Below are 16,383 nucleotides of genomic sequence, written 5' to 3' on the forward strand. Positions count from 1 at the left end.
CTCTTATCTTTTACAGAAAACCTTATGCTCCAAAATAATTTTAGGATGCACTCCCTGCTTTCAGGTCCTTTTATAGAGAAGACAATGACGCCTCATCAGCTTGTTGTAGTATAACAATAAACATTTTAAACTAGATCTATGTGATTCTGACTCAAGCTCTACAATAGGATCTCCTCAGTGGCTCGTTTGCCTCTTATTTTCCGCGGCTACACTTCTTAACAGCTCCTACATCCTGTGTCTGGGGCCCAGAACCACAAGTTAGAAATCACTGACCCCAAAACTGCTCCTCAACTGAGCCATTAAATTCTACACAGACACGCTGAAAAAACTCACAAGACACTAAAAAACACAATCAACATCAAATGAGCAGCCGGCTTGTGCTATGTGATAGTATCAGCACTTGTCCAGCAGGTCTAACAGTCAGTCTTTGTTTACTAAACAGACAGCCCTCTATTGTTGGTCTTCTGAGCCTTTTTGTGATGCACTGTGCATAAAAACTACCACATTGAAAGGTCATTTCTTCACCCCTGTGATGTCACTTTTGTTTTTACAGAAACACAAAAACCAACACAACACACATTTGACTCAGTATTTGTTAGCCGTAAGGGGGTCAGACCTCTTGAAGCCATTGACAAGCTCGCACATATCCTGTTTCCCAGGTGCACTATAGGCGTGAAGCGAGCGATTCCCTGGAGGCCGAGTGGCCCACATGTGTGACTGCAGCTTCTCTGCTGCACAATTTGAATTCATAGATTGTGACATATTTGACTATATTTCCGGTTCAGCAGTCAATAACAATTGTGACAGACAGCATAACTCTAAGAAGGAGCTTTTCTTTGTTATGATGTTAAACACTGGTAGGTAGTCAGATCAGTGGCCAATAGCACAGCAACTGCCATTGTTATTATGACGTCTTCACCATGTAGTCATGTAATCCTAAATTCCTCTGGCCCTTTCATTCGGACGGTTTGACAAAACAATATTTGTTATCAGACAGAATCAGGGCCATGTGTGTTTTTGTTGTGGATACATTTGAATTCATCATCTGGCCTTTTTTGAAGTATGCAAAGTAGGATTGCTTGGCATAGTGTTTTGTGTTTTGGTACAATAGCCTACAAGTACACATGGAGTGCAGGTGGAGCCCTCAGTAACAGTTTGCATACAGTTCTTTACATTTCACAGGTGGTTGGAAAGATCGAGGGCACTTCTATGACATGTATCCGGGTTTCCTCCTGTGCCGACTTCCCCTCCTGAAAGTGCTCTGGTAGCGGCAATGCTCAAAAGTTTTTTTTCAAGAGTTGGCTTTGTTTGGGAAAGTTTACCTCATGGACAGACGCATCAACTCTGTGCTGTTACTGTTGCATTGTTTGTCAAAGAAAGCAGCTTGCTTCTGCCTGAGGAGTATTCCTGGATTTGATTGATCTAAATAGTTCTCTGTCAAGGTAACCTTCGGTTGCAGTTTTGACAGGTCTGTATACTCTACTTTGAAGTTCACACTAATCTCCTATAGCAGGTGGAGTACTGGCTTCAAGTACTATCTCACAGTAACATAATCTGAACCCGACAAGGCATCGACAAACTCTCGCAAACAAGCCCAGGCTTTGTTTACAAACTCACGGATGTCTCTTTCCCGCCATGTCGGCACCAATGCCTGTTTCTCTTGTGTTCAGCCATTGACTCTATCGCACCATCCTCTTTAGGTGGGAGTCCCAACAGGTGTTTCTCTGATCAGATTGTGGTCAGGCGACCTGTGAGGCTACTGGCTACTCGACTTTGTGCTCTGTTTGTGGCCACGTTTAAAAATCTGATTTCTGTACAAAGTTACTTTCAGAATGTTTCATTTTATGGCTGTAAAGAAGAAAAACTAAATAGCTGGGCTTTAAGCATAAAAAAAGGATTTACTTTAACTTTATACTCAGTGTTTTTGACGGAATTGTAGATTTCTTTCTTTTGAATTGACTCTTTCTGGGAGGACATATTCATGTTTCTTTGAGTGTCTGTTTGGACCTCTACTACTAGCTCCAGTAACACAGCAGTGAGTTACTCATACCTCTCACCCAGTGGCTCTCATCCACATTTCTCAGGGAGAACGGTCTTGTGAATTCTTCAGTGTGTCTGTCGAATTTAATGGCTCAGTTGAGGAGCAGTTTTGGGGTCAGTGATTCCTAACTTGTGGTTCTGGGCCCCAGACACAGGATGTAGGAGCTGTTAATAAGTGTAGCCGCAGAAAATAAGTGGCAAATGAGCCACTGAGGAGATCCTATTGTGGAGCTCAAGTCAGAATCACATAGATCTAGTTTAAAATATGTATTGTTATACTTGTATCATTTTGTGCCGTTGAATTCTACGTCACAGTAACTTGTACTAAGCTGAGTCTGCATAGTGTTGAGAGTTTTATCTGCTAATACCAATAAAGAAGACGTGAAGGTGTTGAGCAGCAGTTGGTCAGCGGTCTAAAGAGAGACGTGTGTCAGCTCCTCTTCTGTCTGTATGTACAGTAGCCAGACAAACGAAGGCCAGAAAGCGTGACACGTGTTTACATTGAACTGTTTCGACAGACGTGATTCATAGCTCGTGGTTCTGTGAGGAATGCTGTGTATTCCTCCGCATTCTTTCCATAATTTGTTTGCAATATTGATTGACCACCTGACCCTTTTTTGAAATAATTGTACATTGTTCCGACCACGTCTGAGCCCGGCTGACGAATTGTTTCAGCCGTTCCTCCGGGGCTAGCTGCAGACCATAATCGGTACACCTGTTGCTAGGAGACATATAAGTCCAAAGCCTCTCTGGCTTGCTGAGGTATCCTTGTGCGTATTTAAACAGCTTAATTGAGTGCTGCTGCACCCACACAAATATAAGGAGCCCCTCTGGTATTACCTGCTGCTGCACAGTGAGGCAGACAGACACAATAGAAAAAAAAGGCTGCGTACATGCAGAACACAAACAAATGAAGACGCACCAACATTGCAGACAGTTGGATTATAATATTATGTCCATCTCCACCTCTGTCTAATCGCTTTTGTCCTCTTGTCTTGTGTCAGAGTGAAGCTTTTTGCCTCGACAGGTCTCTCTCTCTCACTCCTGCTGTCTCTCTCGGTAGACTGGTGGCCATAATGGGGGAGACACACAGGCAACAATGCAGATTGCATGCGGGGTTTGCACTGTGTGAACTGGCTGCAGCTAGTGCTGCTTTGCCCTGGAGCTGTATTTCATATAAACATGTTGGAAGCTTGGCTCTCATTTGTTGTAATCAGGCTTAGGCGCACAGCGAGGCGCACTGAGAGAGGAGGAGAGAGACAGAGGTGTGTGTGAGAGAGAGAGAGAGAGAGAGAGAGAGAGAGAGAGAGAGTGAGAGTGAGAGTGTGGGGGAGGAAAGAAATTGGAATAAAAGGAATTGAGTTTGGACCAGTCTAGCAAGGCCATATACAGCCCTCATGCAGTATACAGTAAACGCTCCTGTGTGTGTGTGTGTGTGTGTGTGTGTGTGTGTGCGCGCACATGTATTGACCTTGTTTAAACAAACAGTCAACCGGCCCCCCTGGCTCTCTCTGCCCTCCCCAGTGTGCTGGGCAAACAGCAAGCCTGTGTGTGTGTGTGTGTGTGTGTGTGTGTGTGTGTGTGTGTGTGTGTGTGTGTATATGTGTATGTGTATATGTGTGTGTGTGTGTGTGTGTGTGTGTGTCCATAGATCCCAGGTCGAGGTGTCACAGTGCTACAGAGGGAAACCACTGCCAGATAAAATGGGCCCACTGGTGACCTTGACCACCATTGCGCCTGTTTTTACATCTGTTGCACACACATGCTAGCCTCTCTCTCTCTCTCTCTCTCTCTCTCTCACGCTTTCTTTATCTCTCGCTCTCTTTCTCTCTCTCTCTCTTACTCTCTCTCTCTCTCTCTCTCTCTCTCTCTCTCTCTCACACACACACACAGACACACACACACACACACACACACACACACACACACACACACACACACACACACACACACATCAAAAACCTAAAGTTAGTGTGCTTAAATCCACACATTCTATCACACTCTCCATCCAACATGAGCTTCAGGGCTGTAGTTTACATCAATGTGATTGTACGTAGATGCTCGCTCATTACACACACACACACACACACACACGCACACTCACTCCTGCATACGCACAGAGGGTCTCGCCATGGCAACAGTGGAGCAACACAGAGAAACAACTTGGCAGAGTCAGGCGCTCGCAGTGAGAAAGTGTCGAGTTACGGCAGAGGGCTGCAGCTGAGGTAGGTGAGAGGAGAGGACAGGGACGGAGAGGAGGAGAGAGTGACAAAGGGGAGAAGGAGTGGGAGGAGAGGAAAGAAGGAAGGAAGGAAGGAAGGTCAGGATAGGAAGGGTTAGGGGAAGGAGTGAAGAGGAAAGGAGCAGGGAGCCGGTGATGTGCTCCCTCGTGTAAATACCCCATTATCAAAAGTCTTAAAGAGCCCAAATCAGCTCTGAATACTGCTGTCATTTTTCTACTTTATTTGTAAAATAAAAAAGTTAAAACACTTGATTTTGTGTTTGTGTGTGTGTGCATGGTTGCCTGTTTATGTGTGTATGCAGTGATGGGAGATATTTTCCCCCCCTCGCTTTGCTAGCCTTATTACTGGATCAGTGGAACAGATGAAGGCCTAAAATAGGTGGGGACTTTATTTAGCGGGAGCTGAGTATGTAACCGTATCCAGTGGTTTTATTTTAAGGGACGGAGTTCATCCTAAATTTCGATCAACAATCCGAAGTGGCAACCGTAAGTCAGTGACAGGCTTCAGCGAGGCCCGGGGAACATGTGACCGGCTTTAATGTCAGCGTTGGTTTAATATAAGAACTGATCTCTTATCAGGCCTCAGTTACTTGCTGACTGACCAGCTGGGCTGAACTCTGGACCGGCAGAAAGGTGAGGAGTTAAAAGTGCAGAGACCACCCTCCTATGGTATTTCACACTCGAGCACAGATTTAGGGGGCGGCGGAGGGGGTGAGTCAGGAATGTGAAATGAGTCAAGGGTGTGTGTGTGTGTGTGTGTGTGTGTGTGTGTGTGTGTGTGTGTGTGTGTGTGTGTGTGTGTGTGTGTGTGTGCCGGGTGCATTTCACTGCCCGAGATGCCTCCTCCGCCAGGACCATGGCACTATCCATGTGTGTTTGTTTACATGTGCTGCTGTTTGCAGGTGGTGCTTCACCCGTTTTCTGAACTGACGGTGCAAATAGGCCCCCTGAAGTGTGCTTGGACTGCTATGTGAGGAGCTTTGTGACACTGTTTCGATCTGGTCTCAGGGTTGTAAAGCGTGGTGTTCGGGCTAGAAAGCTCATGACATCGATTTTGAAAAATTTGGGCTGAATTGAGATCAATGAATGTCGTACTATGGTGTTGGAAAAGCGGGTACTAGCAGCTTCCCACCTGCTCTGACGTATTTCTTTTCCAGTTCAACTTCCACCCCTCATGCACCAGTACCATGTGTTGAGCCCTTGTTGCTAAAGTAAATGTTATTCTTTGAACCAGCCACGTGTTGTAAAGTTTACATGTGTTTAGTTATTGTTTTGTTACTTTTTACAGTTTACATTTGTAAGCTGCTCTATTTTTTTCCTCTCCAATTATCTAAATTAATCAAATTGAGCTGAATGGAGGGAACACCAAACGGAAAACATTTGTGTGTTTTTAGTAACAGTTGTGACTGAATTAGACTGGCTGTGTGCTGTGTTTCTGTTTGGACTGTTGATTCACTGGGACTGCTAAAGTGAGCTCTTTCTTTCTGGCCCTCTAATCAGGTTTTCCTGGTTGATTATTTGATTTGGAAAGAGCTCCTGGCCTGCTAAGTGTGTGTTTGTCAACACTCTGGCTCCATGCTAAAATCCCTCATGTGCAGAGAGACGAGAGAAACAGAGAGAACACAAGAGGACACAGAAAAAGCCTGCTTTAGACTCGCCAATGTGAAGTCGGTGCGAGGTGTGCTCACCCGAAGATGACGTCATCGTGCCTTAAAATATCCAATGATTTTAAAAAGATGGGCAATTTGTTTTTAAATGCTTTAGAAATCGGAGGTCTAAAAAAATATGTACATTTGATTTTGCTATACAGGATATTCCACCTTTGTTTCATTCTAATGCATTTAGTACTTGTATTTCTTTCTTTACAGGGCTTGTAAAAGTATAAGTGGGGCTATGAATATGAGATATATATGTTTACAGTTAATTACAATGCATTGTTTTGTGTCGTCACTTCTTTTTCACAGTACATTTAAAGTTTAAAAAAAAAAAATATTTTCAGTCCCAGTTTTTCCATGCTTTTCGTCGTGTTCTAAGCTACACCCGTTAAGACTTTTCCCTTTTTTTACGTCCGTCTTTCCTCTCTTACGGATACATTCCTCCAGACACTGTTAACTCATTTTATGCTGTCTGGAACACACATGGTGCTGTGAATAAACATGCCCTGATTTATTGACACACACACACACACACACACACACACACACACACACACACACACATGCAGACACACACAGCCACACGCGCACTCTGTGTGATAACTTCCACAGTGTGCAGACATGATCATAAAACAAGCAACACAAACCACAAGACCGTTGATTCCTGTGACTCCATGTTTCTTTGAATCCAGAATAATGGTGTCATTTACAGCCGTGGAGCCATTCAGACTGGGGTGCATAATTACCTGTTAGCTTGTTACTAGCAGGATTTGTACTTTCATGTGGCTCTTAAGATCTAATGTGGTTTTCAAAGATGAACCCATTACTGGTTGTTATAGGGGACTCATGCTGTTCCTTGGTGCAACTTCCTTACAAATCCATTTCATGTGCCACATCCAGCAGTTTGATTCCAGTTCGACAAAGTCAGGAATTATCTCACTATGCTGTAGCTGTCAGTTCAAGTTTAGAAGTTACATTTCAGAAACATGTGCTGTCTACGTAGGTTTGTGTGTACTTTTGTGTGAAGAAGAATCGTCCTTCTTTGCTCATGATCTTTGGGGTTAGTGTCAGAGATTTCATTCTGCCTCCTCAGAGCAACCTCTGCACCACAAGAACTAACAGCAGTGTACAAAGCAGAGAGACACACACACACACACACACACACACACACACACACACACACACACACACACACACACACACACACACAAAACAGTGGATTACTGCTCTGTTTAGTCATTCATTCTAATTCAGACATGTCTCCATCACTGAGCAGTTAAAATACACAGAGGATGTTCTGGAAGAGTATCAACATACCATGGGGAGGGAGGTTTTTGCATCAAAACAAAGCCTGGGGGTTGGAAATTAAAATTAAAAAAATAAAAACTCAACAGTTGGCACAGTAATTGATTTATAGGTACAGATAAACAAACCTTTCCCTATGTAATTACACATGATTATAAATGCCACTTCCTTATGGAAATATAACAATGCTTTCCACAGAGTTTTGGTGAAGCAGAAGATAGAGAGATGTTTTAAAACTGAACACTTTTGAAACCCTGGACTTGTGTAGAGCCTGAGACACTGGGATAACCACAGTGGAGAGGAATATGTCCTATATGTCCATAATCATTCGTCTTCAATTTGGCAAAAGTTATAGGCTACCTAATAAACGAGTTACGTTAAGATAACCACTGTGCTCTTAACTAACTTGGTGTTAAGTAGTAACAACAAAGTGTGAGTTTGTTTACTTACCAGTCATTTTATTTTCAATGCAGCCTTCTCCTGCGAACCAATGTGTCTTTAATGAGCTCAGTAGCTCAACCCTCTTAAGATACAAGCTTTTTATTCAGCTGAACAGTGAAGCATTATTCACATTTAAGTGTCTGCCTCTGGAGGCTCGTCCTCTCACACAACCCGCTGTAAACACAGAGCCTTTTTTTTCCACGGCTCAGTTCAACATAGGTGCCCCATACCGTAACTTCTTCCACCACGGGGGGGACGTCAAGGAAGTAGTAAGTAAAGAGAGAAAGACAGTGAGATACGATCATGACCACATGCTACCAGTAAATCCAATGACAGATGTTCCCATGAACACCAATTCCACCATTGATTCCAGTACACCTTTTTACCAAATGCTGGAAATAAGTTGCATTTAATAATCATAATTTTAAAGATTGGCTTCCGAGAAAGTCAATATTTTGAAACCAAGCACACATTTATTCGGTAGTACTGGCTTACTGTTTTTCTGTTTCTGACCAATTTAATCCTTTTTTTTTTCTTTTTTCGCTGGTTTTGGAACGGTACATGACAAATCCGAAAGCTACACCCACTTTCTCACCCACCAGTTTTTTGTACCAAACATTGACACAGCGCCGTGTGATGCAAACCTGCTGGGAGGAAAGGCTTAGCAGCCAGCTGTGGTGGGGCTGAGGCTTGGCAGTTTCTGGGTTGAAGCAGCAATGAATGCCCCTGTTCTCTCCCATTAAACTCAACGGGCTGCCCTCCATTTGAGCTGAAGGTGTGGGTTGCGAGGGCAATATGGAGGGCTAGGGGGGCGGGGGGGGATTCGGGGGTTAGTCTGCCAACTACAACATTACAACAGTGGTGGGATTGTGTGGCCTGTGTTTTCTGTACCTCTGAGGAGGAAAAGGTTCTGCTCTCCTTTCCTTCGTCCTCTTGTCTCTAGCTGACACGCAGCACTTTTCCTCCGTCCAACATCTCACCTGTCTGAGGGGAAGCCGGGATGCCAGCACTCTAAGACTAATGGAGAGAGCAGCTGCTCGTCTAGGTGTCCGCATGAACCACTGGATTTCAAAAGACTGTTTTCAGCCACAGTGTTACTGACCTCACAGAATTAGTGTGAATTATGCTTTTGTATAATTTGACATCCATTTGTTGTTAATTGATATGATGAATTAGTACACAAGCTCATTGTTCTTCTCATAATCTCTTAAAACCGACTCAGGTCTCTTAGTTAGTTTTTTTGCAGTGGCCACTGTAGATGAAGTACAACTTTTATTTGGCCCCCGGACCGGTTGACCAGAACAGGTTTAAGGCTCTGGTGAGGTTTTTTTTGGGGGGGGTAAAACAGTGTCCTGCAAAGAACCCTGTTAAGAGGCAGGCGTGCAAGGGGAAAAAATTATAAGTCTATTAGTTGAAAACATCAGTGGCGAACTGGTCGGAGGCCAAAGCGCCAGATGAATCTCCAGTGGTCCTGCCAGAAATATCACAACACCGTCAACCTGACATTTAGATTCCCTCCACAAAAAGGTGGCCTTCTGAAGGCAGTGGAAACGAAGAGAGTATTCCTTTGTTCACACCTCTCATCTGGACCCCAAGAACTCACATCTGTTTTTTTTTTCCATCTCTCTCTCTGTCATGTCTCAGCTCATTGGCTACAGTGAGAAGCCCATCAACCTGCAGATGTTCATCGGAACAGCAGACGACCGTTACTTGAGGCCGCATGCCTTCTACCAGGTGCACCGGATCACTGGGAAAACCGTAGCCACAGCCAGCCAAGAAATTGTAGTCTCCAGCACCAAAGTTCTCGAAATTCCTCTCCTGCCTGAAAACAACATGTCAGCCGGGTAAGTTATGAGCTTACCACCATGAAGGAAGCCCTGGCCAATGAAAAATAACCACTTTTATCATCATAAAGGGTTGTTACATCCTCCAAAAAAGATTTAATAGATTTTTCAAATTCAAACAAACAAGAAAATCTTACTAATGGAGCAGAGAAGCAATTATTCAAATATTTAAGATTATAAATCATCAGAATTTAAGTAAGATCTGGTTTAATTTATCTCTTTATTCATAGGAAGGGATCCGGTAGGGATTTTCTCATTTATAGTTGTAATAAATCATATTCACAGGCATTTTTATTTTGTGAATTCAACATTTAATTTGCCCCTCATTGCCAATCCCCTGCTGGGCTTATGGTTGGTTTTATCACTCCCAGGTCCTTCACTACTTACCCATGTCTTAGTGATTACCATCCCAGCAGTGCCGTATGGGGGCCAACTATTTTTTTCCCTCTACCTTGCAGTATCGACTGTGCTGGCATCCTCAAGCTGCGGAATTCGGACATCGAGCTGCGGAAGGGGGAGACGGATATAGGAAGGAAGAACACACGGGTCCGCGTGGTGTTCAGAGTGCACATCCCTCAGCCCAACGGGAAGGTGCTGTCGCTGCAGGCACCCTCTATTCCTGTGGAGTGCTGTGAGTGTCAAGTCTCGCACGCATGCAATCACACCAAAACATATTCATTCAGAAAAACAGTTACTCAAAACACACACACATATGTGCAAACCTTTCCACACACTTCTTTATTAGCAAGCGTTCAGTCTGGCGATTTGATACGTTGTTTTAATCTACTGTTCACTTCGGCTCACAATGTCTGATAAATGTTAAAAATGTTTTTTTGTCTATGACATAGCTCTACAATGAATACTATCTTTTTTAGTTGAGGCTGTCAGAGAGAGAGTGTTGATACTACTCTGTAGTCATTTTTGAGGCTGTGTTTTTTGACAACTTTGTATCATAAAGTGCTCCTGTTAACGTGTCTGCTTATATTATAGTACATCCGTAGTCCACCCTAAAAGATACACGGCAGTGTGAATGAACACAGCGCAGCAAATGATCATCCTCCTTTTCTCCTCAACCCCCGCTGCGTCTCTCCCAGCCCAGCGCTCGGCTCAAGAGCTGCCCCAGGTTGACAAAACCAGCCTGACCAGCTGTCTGGTCAGCGGGGGAGAAGAGATGGTCATCAGCGGCTCCAACTTCTTTCCAGAGTCCAAGGTCATCTTCCTGGAGAAAGGCCCTGGTAAGTGTTGTGTCTGCACAGCAGCTTACCCTCCAACCACCTCTGCAGGAACAGCTTGGGCCAATTAAGTGTGTAAAAAAAAAAGAAAATCATGTTTCGTGTTTGTTTGACAGATTTTTTCACACGACACGTGACGTTAATGTGGTTCATTGGACAAACGTGTTCTTTAGTGGCAAAAAAAAAACAAAACAAAAAAACTTTGGGTTGTTGTGGATTTACATACACTTGAGGTTGGAATCAGAAATTTGTAGATCTTGCAAATGTTGCCGAGATCTGCAGAAGGTTATGAAGATTTTAATAGTAGCCATGGCTGATGCATGTCTGCAGGGATATAAAAAAAAGTCATGTATCATTATCTTAGCCTCAACAAGTCTCTTTGTCCCACGGCATTTATTTAAAAGCAGAACAGATTTATGTCTGCTAGTAATACTGTTAGTAATACTTATCAAGCAGGCTTTAGGCAGTAATAGGCACGTACTGTATAGTGAGGGAAAAATACAAAAGGTACACATTTTCATAGCATCACCCACACTTAGTTTACTTACTTAAACAATGTCATTAAGAACATGAAAATGTTTTTTTTGTTTGAATTAGTTAATGGGACAAAGAATGTAATAATTTACAGATACATATGCACGTCGAAAATCCAATACAAGAAGGCAATACTTTTTTTAAATCCAAAGAACTAAATCACAGACACACAAGACAACAAGAGTAATAGGCTAATATGAAATGAAATACACAAAACAGACGCATTCTTTATACAAAATTGAGTATTAATGACTTTAAAAGATGCTGAAGAGATTACTTAACTAAACTCGTGCTAGTCGTCGCTTGTCTTTCTCTGCCTTATCTTTTTTTATCTTTTGTACATCACTCCGTAATCAAAACACAGAGATTCCCAGAGATGGAAATTTTAAATGGAGAACATTTGTAGAGCCAGTCTCTGCCTGCCTGAGGTACCTTTGTGATGTAGAGCAACAGAATCAAGTTCACACACGGCAGAACGTTGAGTGGAGTTGTTTTTGTGAGTGAGAGCCATTCTCTGGGACTTTGTAAGGGGAAAAAAAGCAGCGCGGAGGAATGTCTTTGGCTCTTTCATGTGAAGCATGGCATAGAAAAGTAGCAACGGGTGAAACAACTTACTGATGGTCTTCACAGCACAGCAGCAAGTGGAAAGCTTAGAGAGGTGCATCTTGGGTAGGGAGGAAAGCTGGGCCTCTGTGGGAGGAGACAGAAGGAATATTACAGGAGAAGGGAGGAGGATGGGTTTGTGTAAATGATCCCCCTCATCAGGACTAATCCGCCTGCTTTAGTGCAATGAAGCACTGATTGGAGTAAGTACAGGAACGGAAGAAAAGAAAGAAAGAGAGAAGCAGTGACAGATATTTTTCCACCATCTCTCATAATTGAAAGACCACAGTAGATTCACAAAGGAACTGGAGAGACTGGCCGATTGTTGCTAGTACACAGAGATTATTGGATGGTGCTATAAATGACATTACTATATACAGAAACAGAGATTCTAGCGTTTGTTTGTGTGAGATCCTATTTTAAAGTACATCAATGTCAAACTAATGCAATAGTTTAGCTTTGCTATCTCTTGGTGTGCATAGATAGCATTGGTGTGATTTCTGTTTTTTGTTACTTGGGTCTTCAGGATCAAGTGGATAATATTCTGAAATCTTACAAACTAAAAGGCCTTTAACAAAATAAATACTGTTTTAAAATCAGTGATAGATGTGTGTTTCTCTCAGAATGATAGTCTCTACTTACAACCAAGATTAGGGTTTCTCAGTTACTAGACTGCATCAAACTAATGAATAATAGGTCCATAATTGGTATAAGTATTTCAACTTTACAAGGATGATTGTTTATATAAAGGCAATAACACAGACTGCCCTGAATAATGACTAATACGGCATGTGTACTCTGTACTGCCGTTGGTTTTTACAAAGACGTCTCAACATAAACAGGTAATCACCGTTCTTTTACCCTCTGATGGGGCGCGCAGGGTAGTCTCGATGATCTGAGTCATTGTCTCAGCGCGGTATGAGGTTCCTGTCGGTGCTTGTTGTCTGACGGAGCATGTGGGGCCCTTGCGCCTGCCTGTTGAATGTCAACAAGCTGCTCTGCAATAATGCGCCGCTGTCAGCTGCAAAGACATTCAAGGTCCTTCTCCGTCATCTTCACAATAGAGTGTGTGTCCATACGGTTACGACTGGCTAATGTGCCGGTGGATTACTACGACTAAGGATAAAGTTTGGGTGAGATTAGCGCAGGTACATCACCTATTTAAAGCGACAGTAGAGTGTGGATTTTGGTAGAACGCTTAATAGCCTAAATGTTACAAGGCTTACAGTTGAGTGAATCTACTCATATAGGCTAGTCCTCTCTGCAGACATGTTGAAGATGCCTGACGTAATGGTGGTATTTGGGGGAATCCTTTGGCTTTTGAGGAAGAGGCCGTGCAGGTGCAGAGTATACTTGCACTGTGCGCACACCATGATACAGGCAACTGCAAATTAATTAGACTCCACTGAGAGACTGTACAGCACGAAGATGCTGAGATGACCGTGATTTCTTCCAACCACTCGGCAGTCCTGTCAGTGTTTTCACCCCAACGTCTTCCCTCCAAGCAGCTGCCCCTAAGATGTCTGGCCAAATAATTTGATCCCTCATAGGAAAACTGGAAAGGATGTTTTCTAGCCAGAAACCTGGAAGTGTGTAAAGACATTTTAAAATAAATACAATTATTCCACTGCTCTCTCCATAATTTTAACCAGGCAAGACAAACAGCAGGATATTTGGACATTTGATTACTATTTAATAGCTGCAAGGATTTTCTCCATTCGGCTTCTAGTCCTTTAAAAAAAACGACATAATTTGGATGTCTGAAGCTTTGTGTGGTTCTTGAGCCCTGTCTCTTTGAGAAAGCACTGCACACTGACATCATCTTTAGGAAAATAGGGAAAGAGAGCTACTCCAGATGAGGAAAGTTACTTTGAAAAATAGCACACTATAATTCAAAAGGGGTCTAAATTATTAAACCGTATTCATCAGTGATCCTGTGTGGCCTGGGTTTATAACTGCCTCTGCGTTAGTCATTCATTTCAATTTTCACTTGTTTTTATGCCTATTTTAATGGTGTTTTTGAAGTTGCTTGTATGAGTGATGACAGCAGGCTGGTACATTATGTGAGGATGTGAACGGTCCTGTATTCTGCTTCATCACCCACTGAGCCCTCAGTTCATTGAAAAGCCAGGCTTTACTCTGTCTTCAGCCAGACCTGCTCTCAAGAACTGTGGAGTATTTTCTGATATCCTTGTCTGTCAAATGTGGTGCTTTTCTCATGATTTTAAGGTTTAATATTAAATGTAAAGAAACAGAGTTGAGAGTGACAAGAAGGATGAAAGTATGACCTGTAAACGTTTCAACCTGTAATATTTTGTGCAATATATGTTTCTGCCTGTTTATGGCAATAGGATTATCATTGGCTTATGCATTTATCTTTTTTATTCTTTACCATTCCCTCTAGATGGACGACCACAATGGGAAGTTGAGGCAAAAATAATACGCGAGAAAAGTCAAGGAGTAAGTTGTCAGTTATTCTACATCATTTTGTCTATATTACAGGTATTTGCACCTTAATAAACATGTCTGTTGTACATTTCTTTGTGCTAGTACTTGCATTTCGTTGGCAATAAGTGTATGTTAATAATGTTAAATGTGTCCTTGTAGTCGTGCATCGTGGTGGACGTCCCTCCCTACCACAGTAAGTCTGTGGGCTCAGCTGTGCAGGTGCAGTTCTATGTCTGCAATGGCAAGCGGAAAAGGAGCCAATCCCAGCGCTTCACTTACCTTTCAGGTGAGATGAGAGGGTGTCATGAATTTTAGAAATAATCTTTGACCATCAATAACAGGCTTTTTGTGGTGAGTTGGATTGGTGGGGAGGTGTTAGACTGCTATATTACAATAGGCTGCAAAACAGGTAAGGCAAGGGAGCACAATGCTAATAATCGTATGCTGTTTTTAGGTGCTAGTATTATTTTATTATAGTATTTCAGAGAAGTAATTTTCCTACAGATATTTTACACAAAGGGATCCTCTCAAGCTTTACTTTGCATTCCTTTGGGTGTACTGCTTCCTGCTGTAGTTAATCCCCCAAAGGACACGAGTTTGAGTGACAGCAGAGGCGGTTGAAACGCATTCTTCATGTCGTACACTTCTCCACAGGGGTTTCACTAACCCCGTTTCTCTCTTTCTCTCTCCAGAGAAAGCATCGCTGTGGTTTAGAGGGGGCTCTTCCACTAACAATAACTCTAACACCTGCAAACTGTTTATTTTGTGAAGCCTACACCTTTTTCTTTTCCTCACATGTACTGTGCTTGCATGGGGTTTTATGATGCAAATCTTTTGCTATCCAAGAAACGTTGACTATACATAGACCTCGAGTTGTGGTTTGATATAATTATTTTAGCAGTAAGGAAACTCGGCGGTCATGATATTTTGAAAGTTTCCTTAATGTTTTTCATTAAAGTCACATTCCTGCTATTTGATATTGTTGTGATATTTTCCTCTTGAAGCCAGTCAAACTGAAAACGCCGTTGGCGGAATATAATGAAATGTGCAACCTATCCAAACCCCTGAGTCTCACCACAACAGTGTGTGTGTTTGTGTGTGTGTGTGTGTGTGTGTGTGTGTGTGTGTGTGTGTGTGTGTGTGTGTGTGTACACATAAGCGGCCTCGCCCCTCCACCCACCCAGCCTTTCTGTTTGCAAGCACGCCCACTCAGCACTGACAGTTCCTGTTTTCGGTGTTGACAGATTGGGGCAGCCAATCAGAGCAGAGCAGAGTAACCCGGCTCTGTCAGTCAAGCTGGGTTGCTGACACCACTTGTGTCACCACGGACACCGCCTGCTTTATTGTGGCAAACGGAAAAAAAGTTTCACCGTGGGCTGGGCTGCAGAGGCCCTGGCCCCATTTAAGGATGTGTTCTGAGAAAATTGGGTGACAAAATGTCTTTGTCAAACATTGATTTGATTGTAGGTATGCTCAACTTTGTGGCTGAATTAATGTTGGGTCAAAAAAATGAAAACACCCAGACTTCAGTTATGTTTTATGTTTTAATATTCATTATGATACTCTTCTCTTACCCTTGATATCCCTCTGGCTCCATTTTTTAGCCGGAATGGACTTGACTTAAACACTGTTTGCCCTTTTTGTGCCCCCTTCCCTCTCCCTCCCAGAGGCATGATGGGGTGAGTAGAGGGCATGAGCAGTGCACTCGTTTGCTTTCCGTCTGATCTGGGCTGCGGGGCATTCGGCTCCTCTTCCCACACAACATTTCACATGATGGCACCCGGACCGACAACATATGCTCTCCCTCTAATTCAGAGCTGGATAAAAATAAAACTCACTGTCACAAAGCACCAGATTGGGAAATAGGTTACCGATCGGCATAGCAGTGCTGTGAGCTTTCACAGTAAAAGGGAATGGCCCCATTTACCGTTACAATGTCACTAGTTGTTTGTTTTTTTATATCTGGAAGGAGACCCATTACACAATACATACATTTCAGACTATTTTTACTGCTTTGAGATTCTCATGATGAAACATAT

General features: G+C 42.9%; 1 protein-coding gene across 2 annotated transcripts in view; it reads left to right on the forward strand.

Annotated features, from left to right (window-relative positions):
* nfatc3a (nuclear factor of activated T cells 3a) overlaps positions 1-16,383 on the forward strand; it is a 55,580-nt gene that overhangs the window by 24,406 nt on the left and 14,791 nt on the right. For both annotated transcript variants that reach the window (XM_068730221.1, XM_068730220.1), the window contains 5 exons: positions 9,328-9,527; positions 9,986-10,158; positions 10,622-10,762; positions 14,301-14,356; positions 14,504-14,630. In XM_068730221.1, the coding sequence (XP_068586322.1) occupies positions 9,328-9,527; positions 9,986-10,158; positions 10,622-10,762; positions 14,301-14,356; positions 14,504-14,630 (697 nt within the window). The remainder of the gene's footprint in view (positions 1-9,327; positions 9,528-9,985; positions 10,159-10,621; positions 10,763-14,300; positions 14,357-14,503; positions 14,631-16,383) is intronic.

The sequence above is a fragment of the Cebidichthys violaceus genome, unplaced genomic scaffold (genome assembly GCF_023349555.1).
Source record: "Cebidichthys violaceus isolate CVI_PGR_0920_01 unplaced genomic scaffold, fCebVio1.0.p SCAF_5, whole genome shotgun sequence".
NCBI classification, from domain to species: Eukaryota; Metazoa; Chordata; class Actinopteri; order Perciformes; family Stichaeidae; genus Cebidichthys; species Cebidichthys violaceus.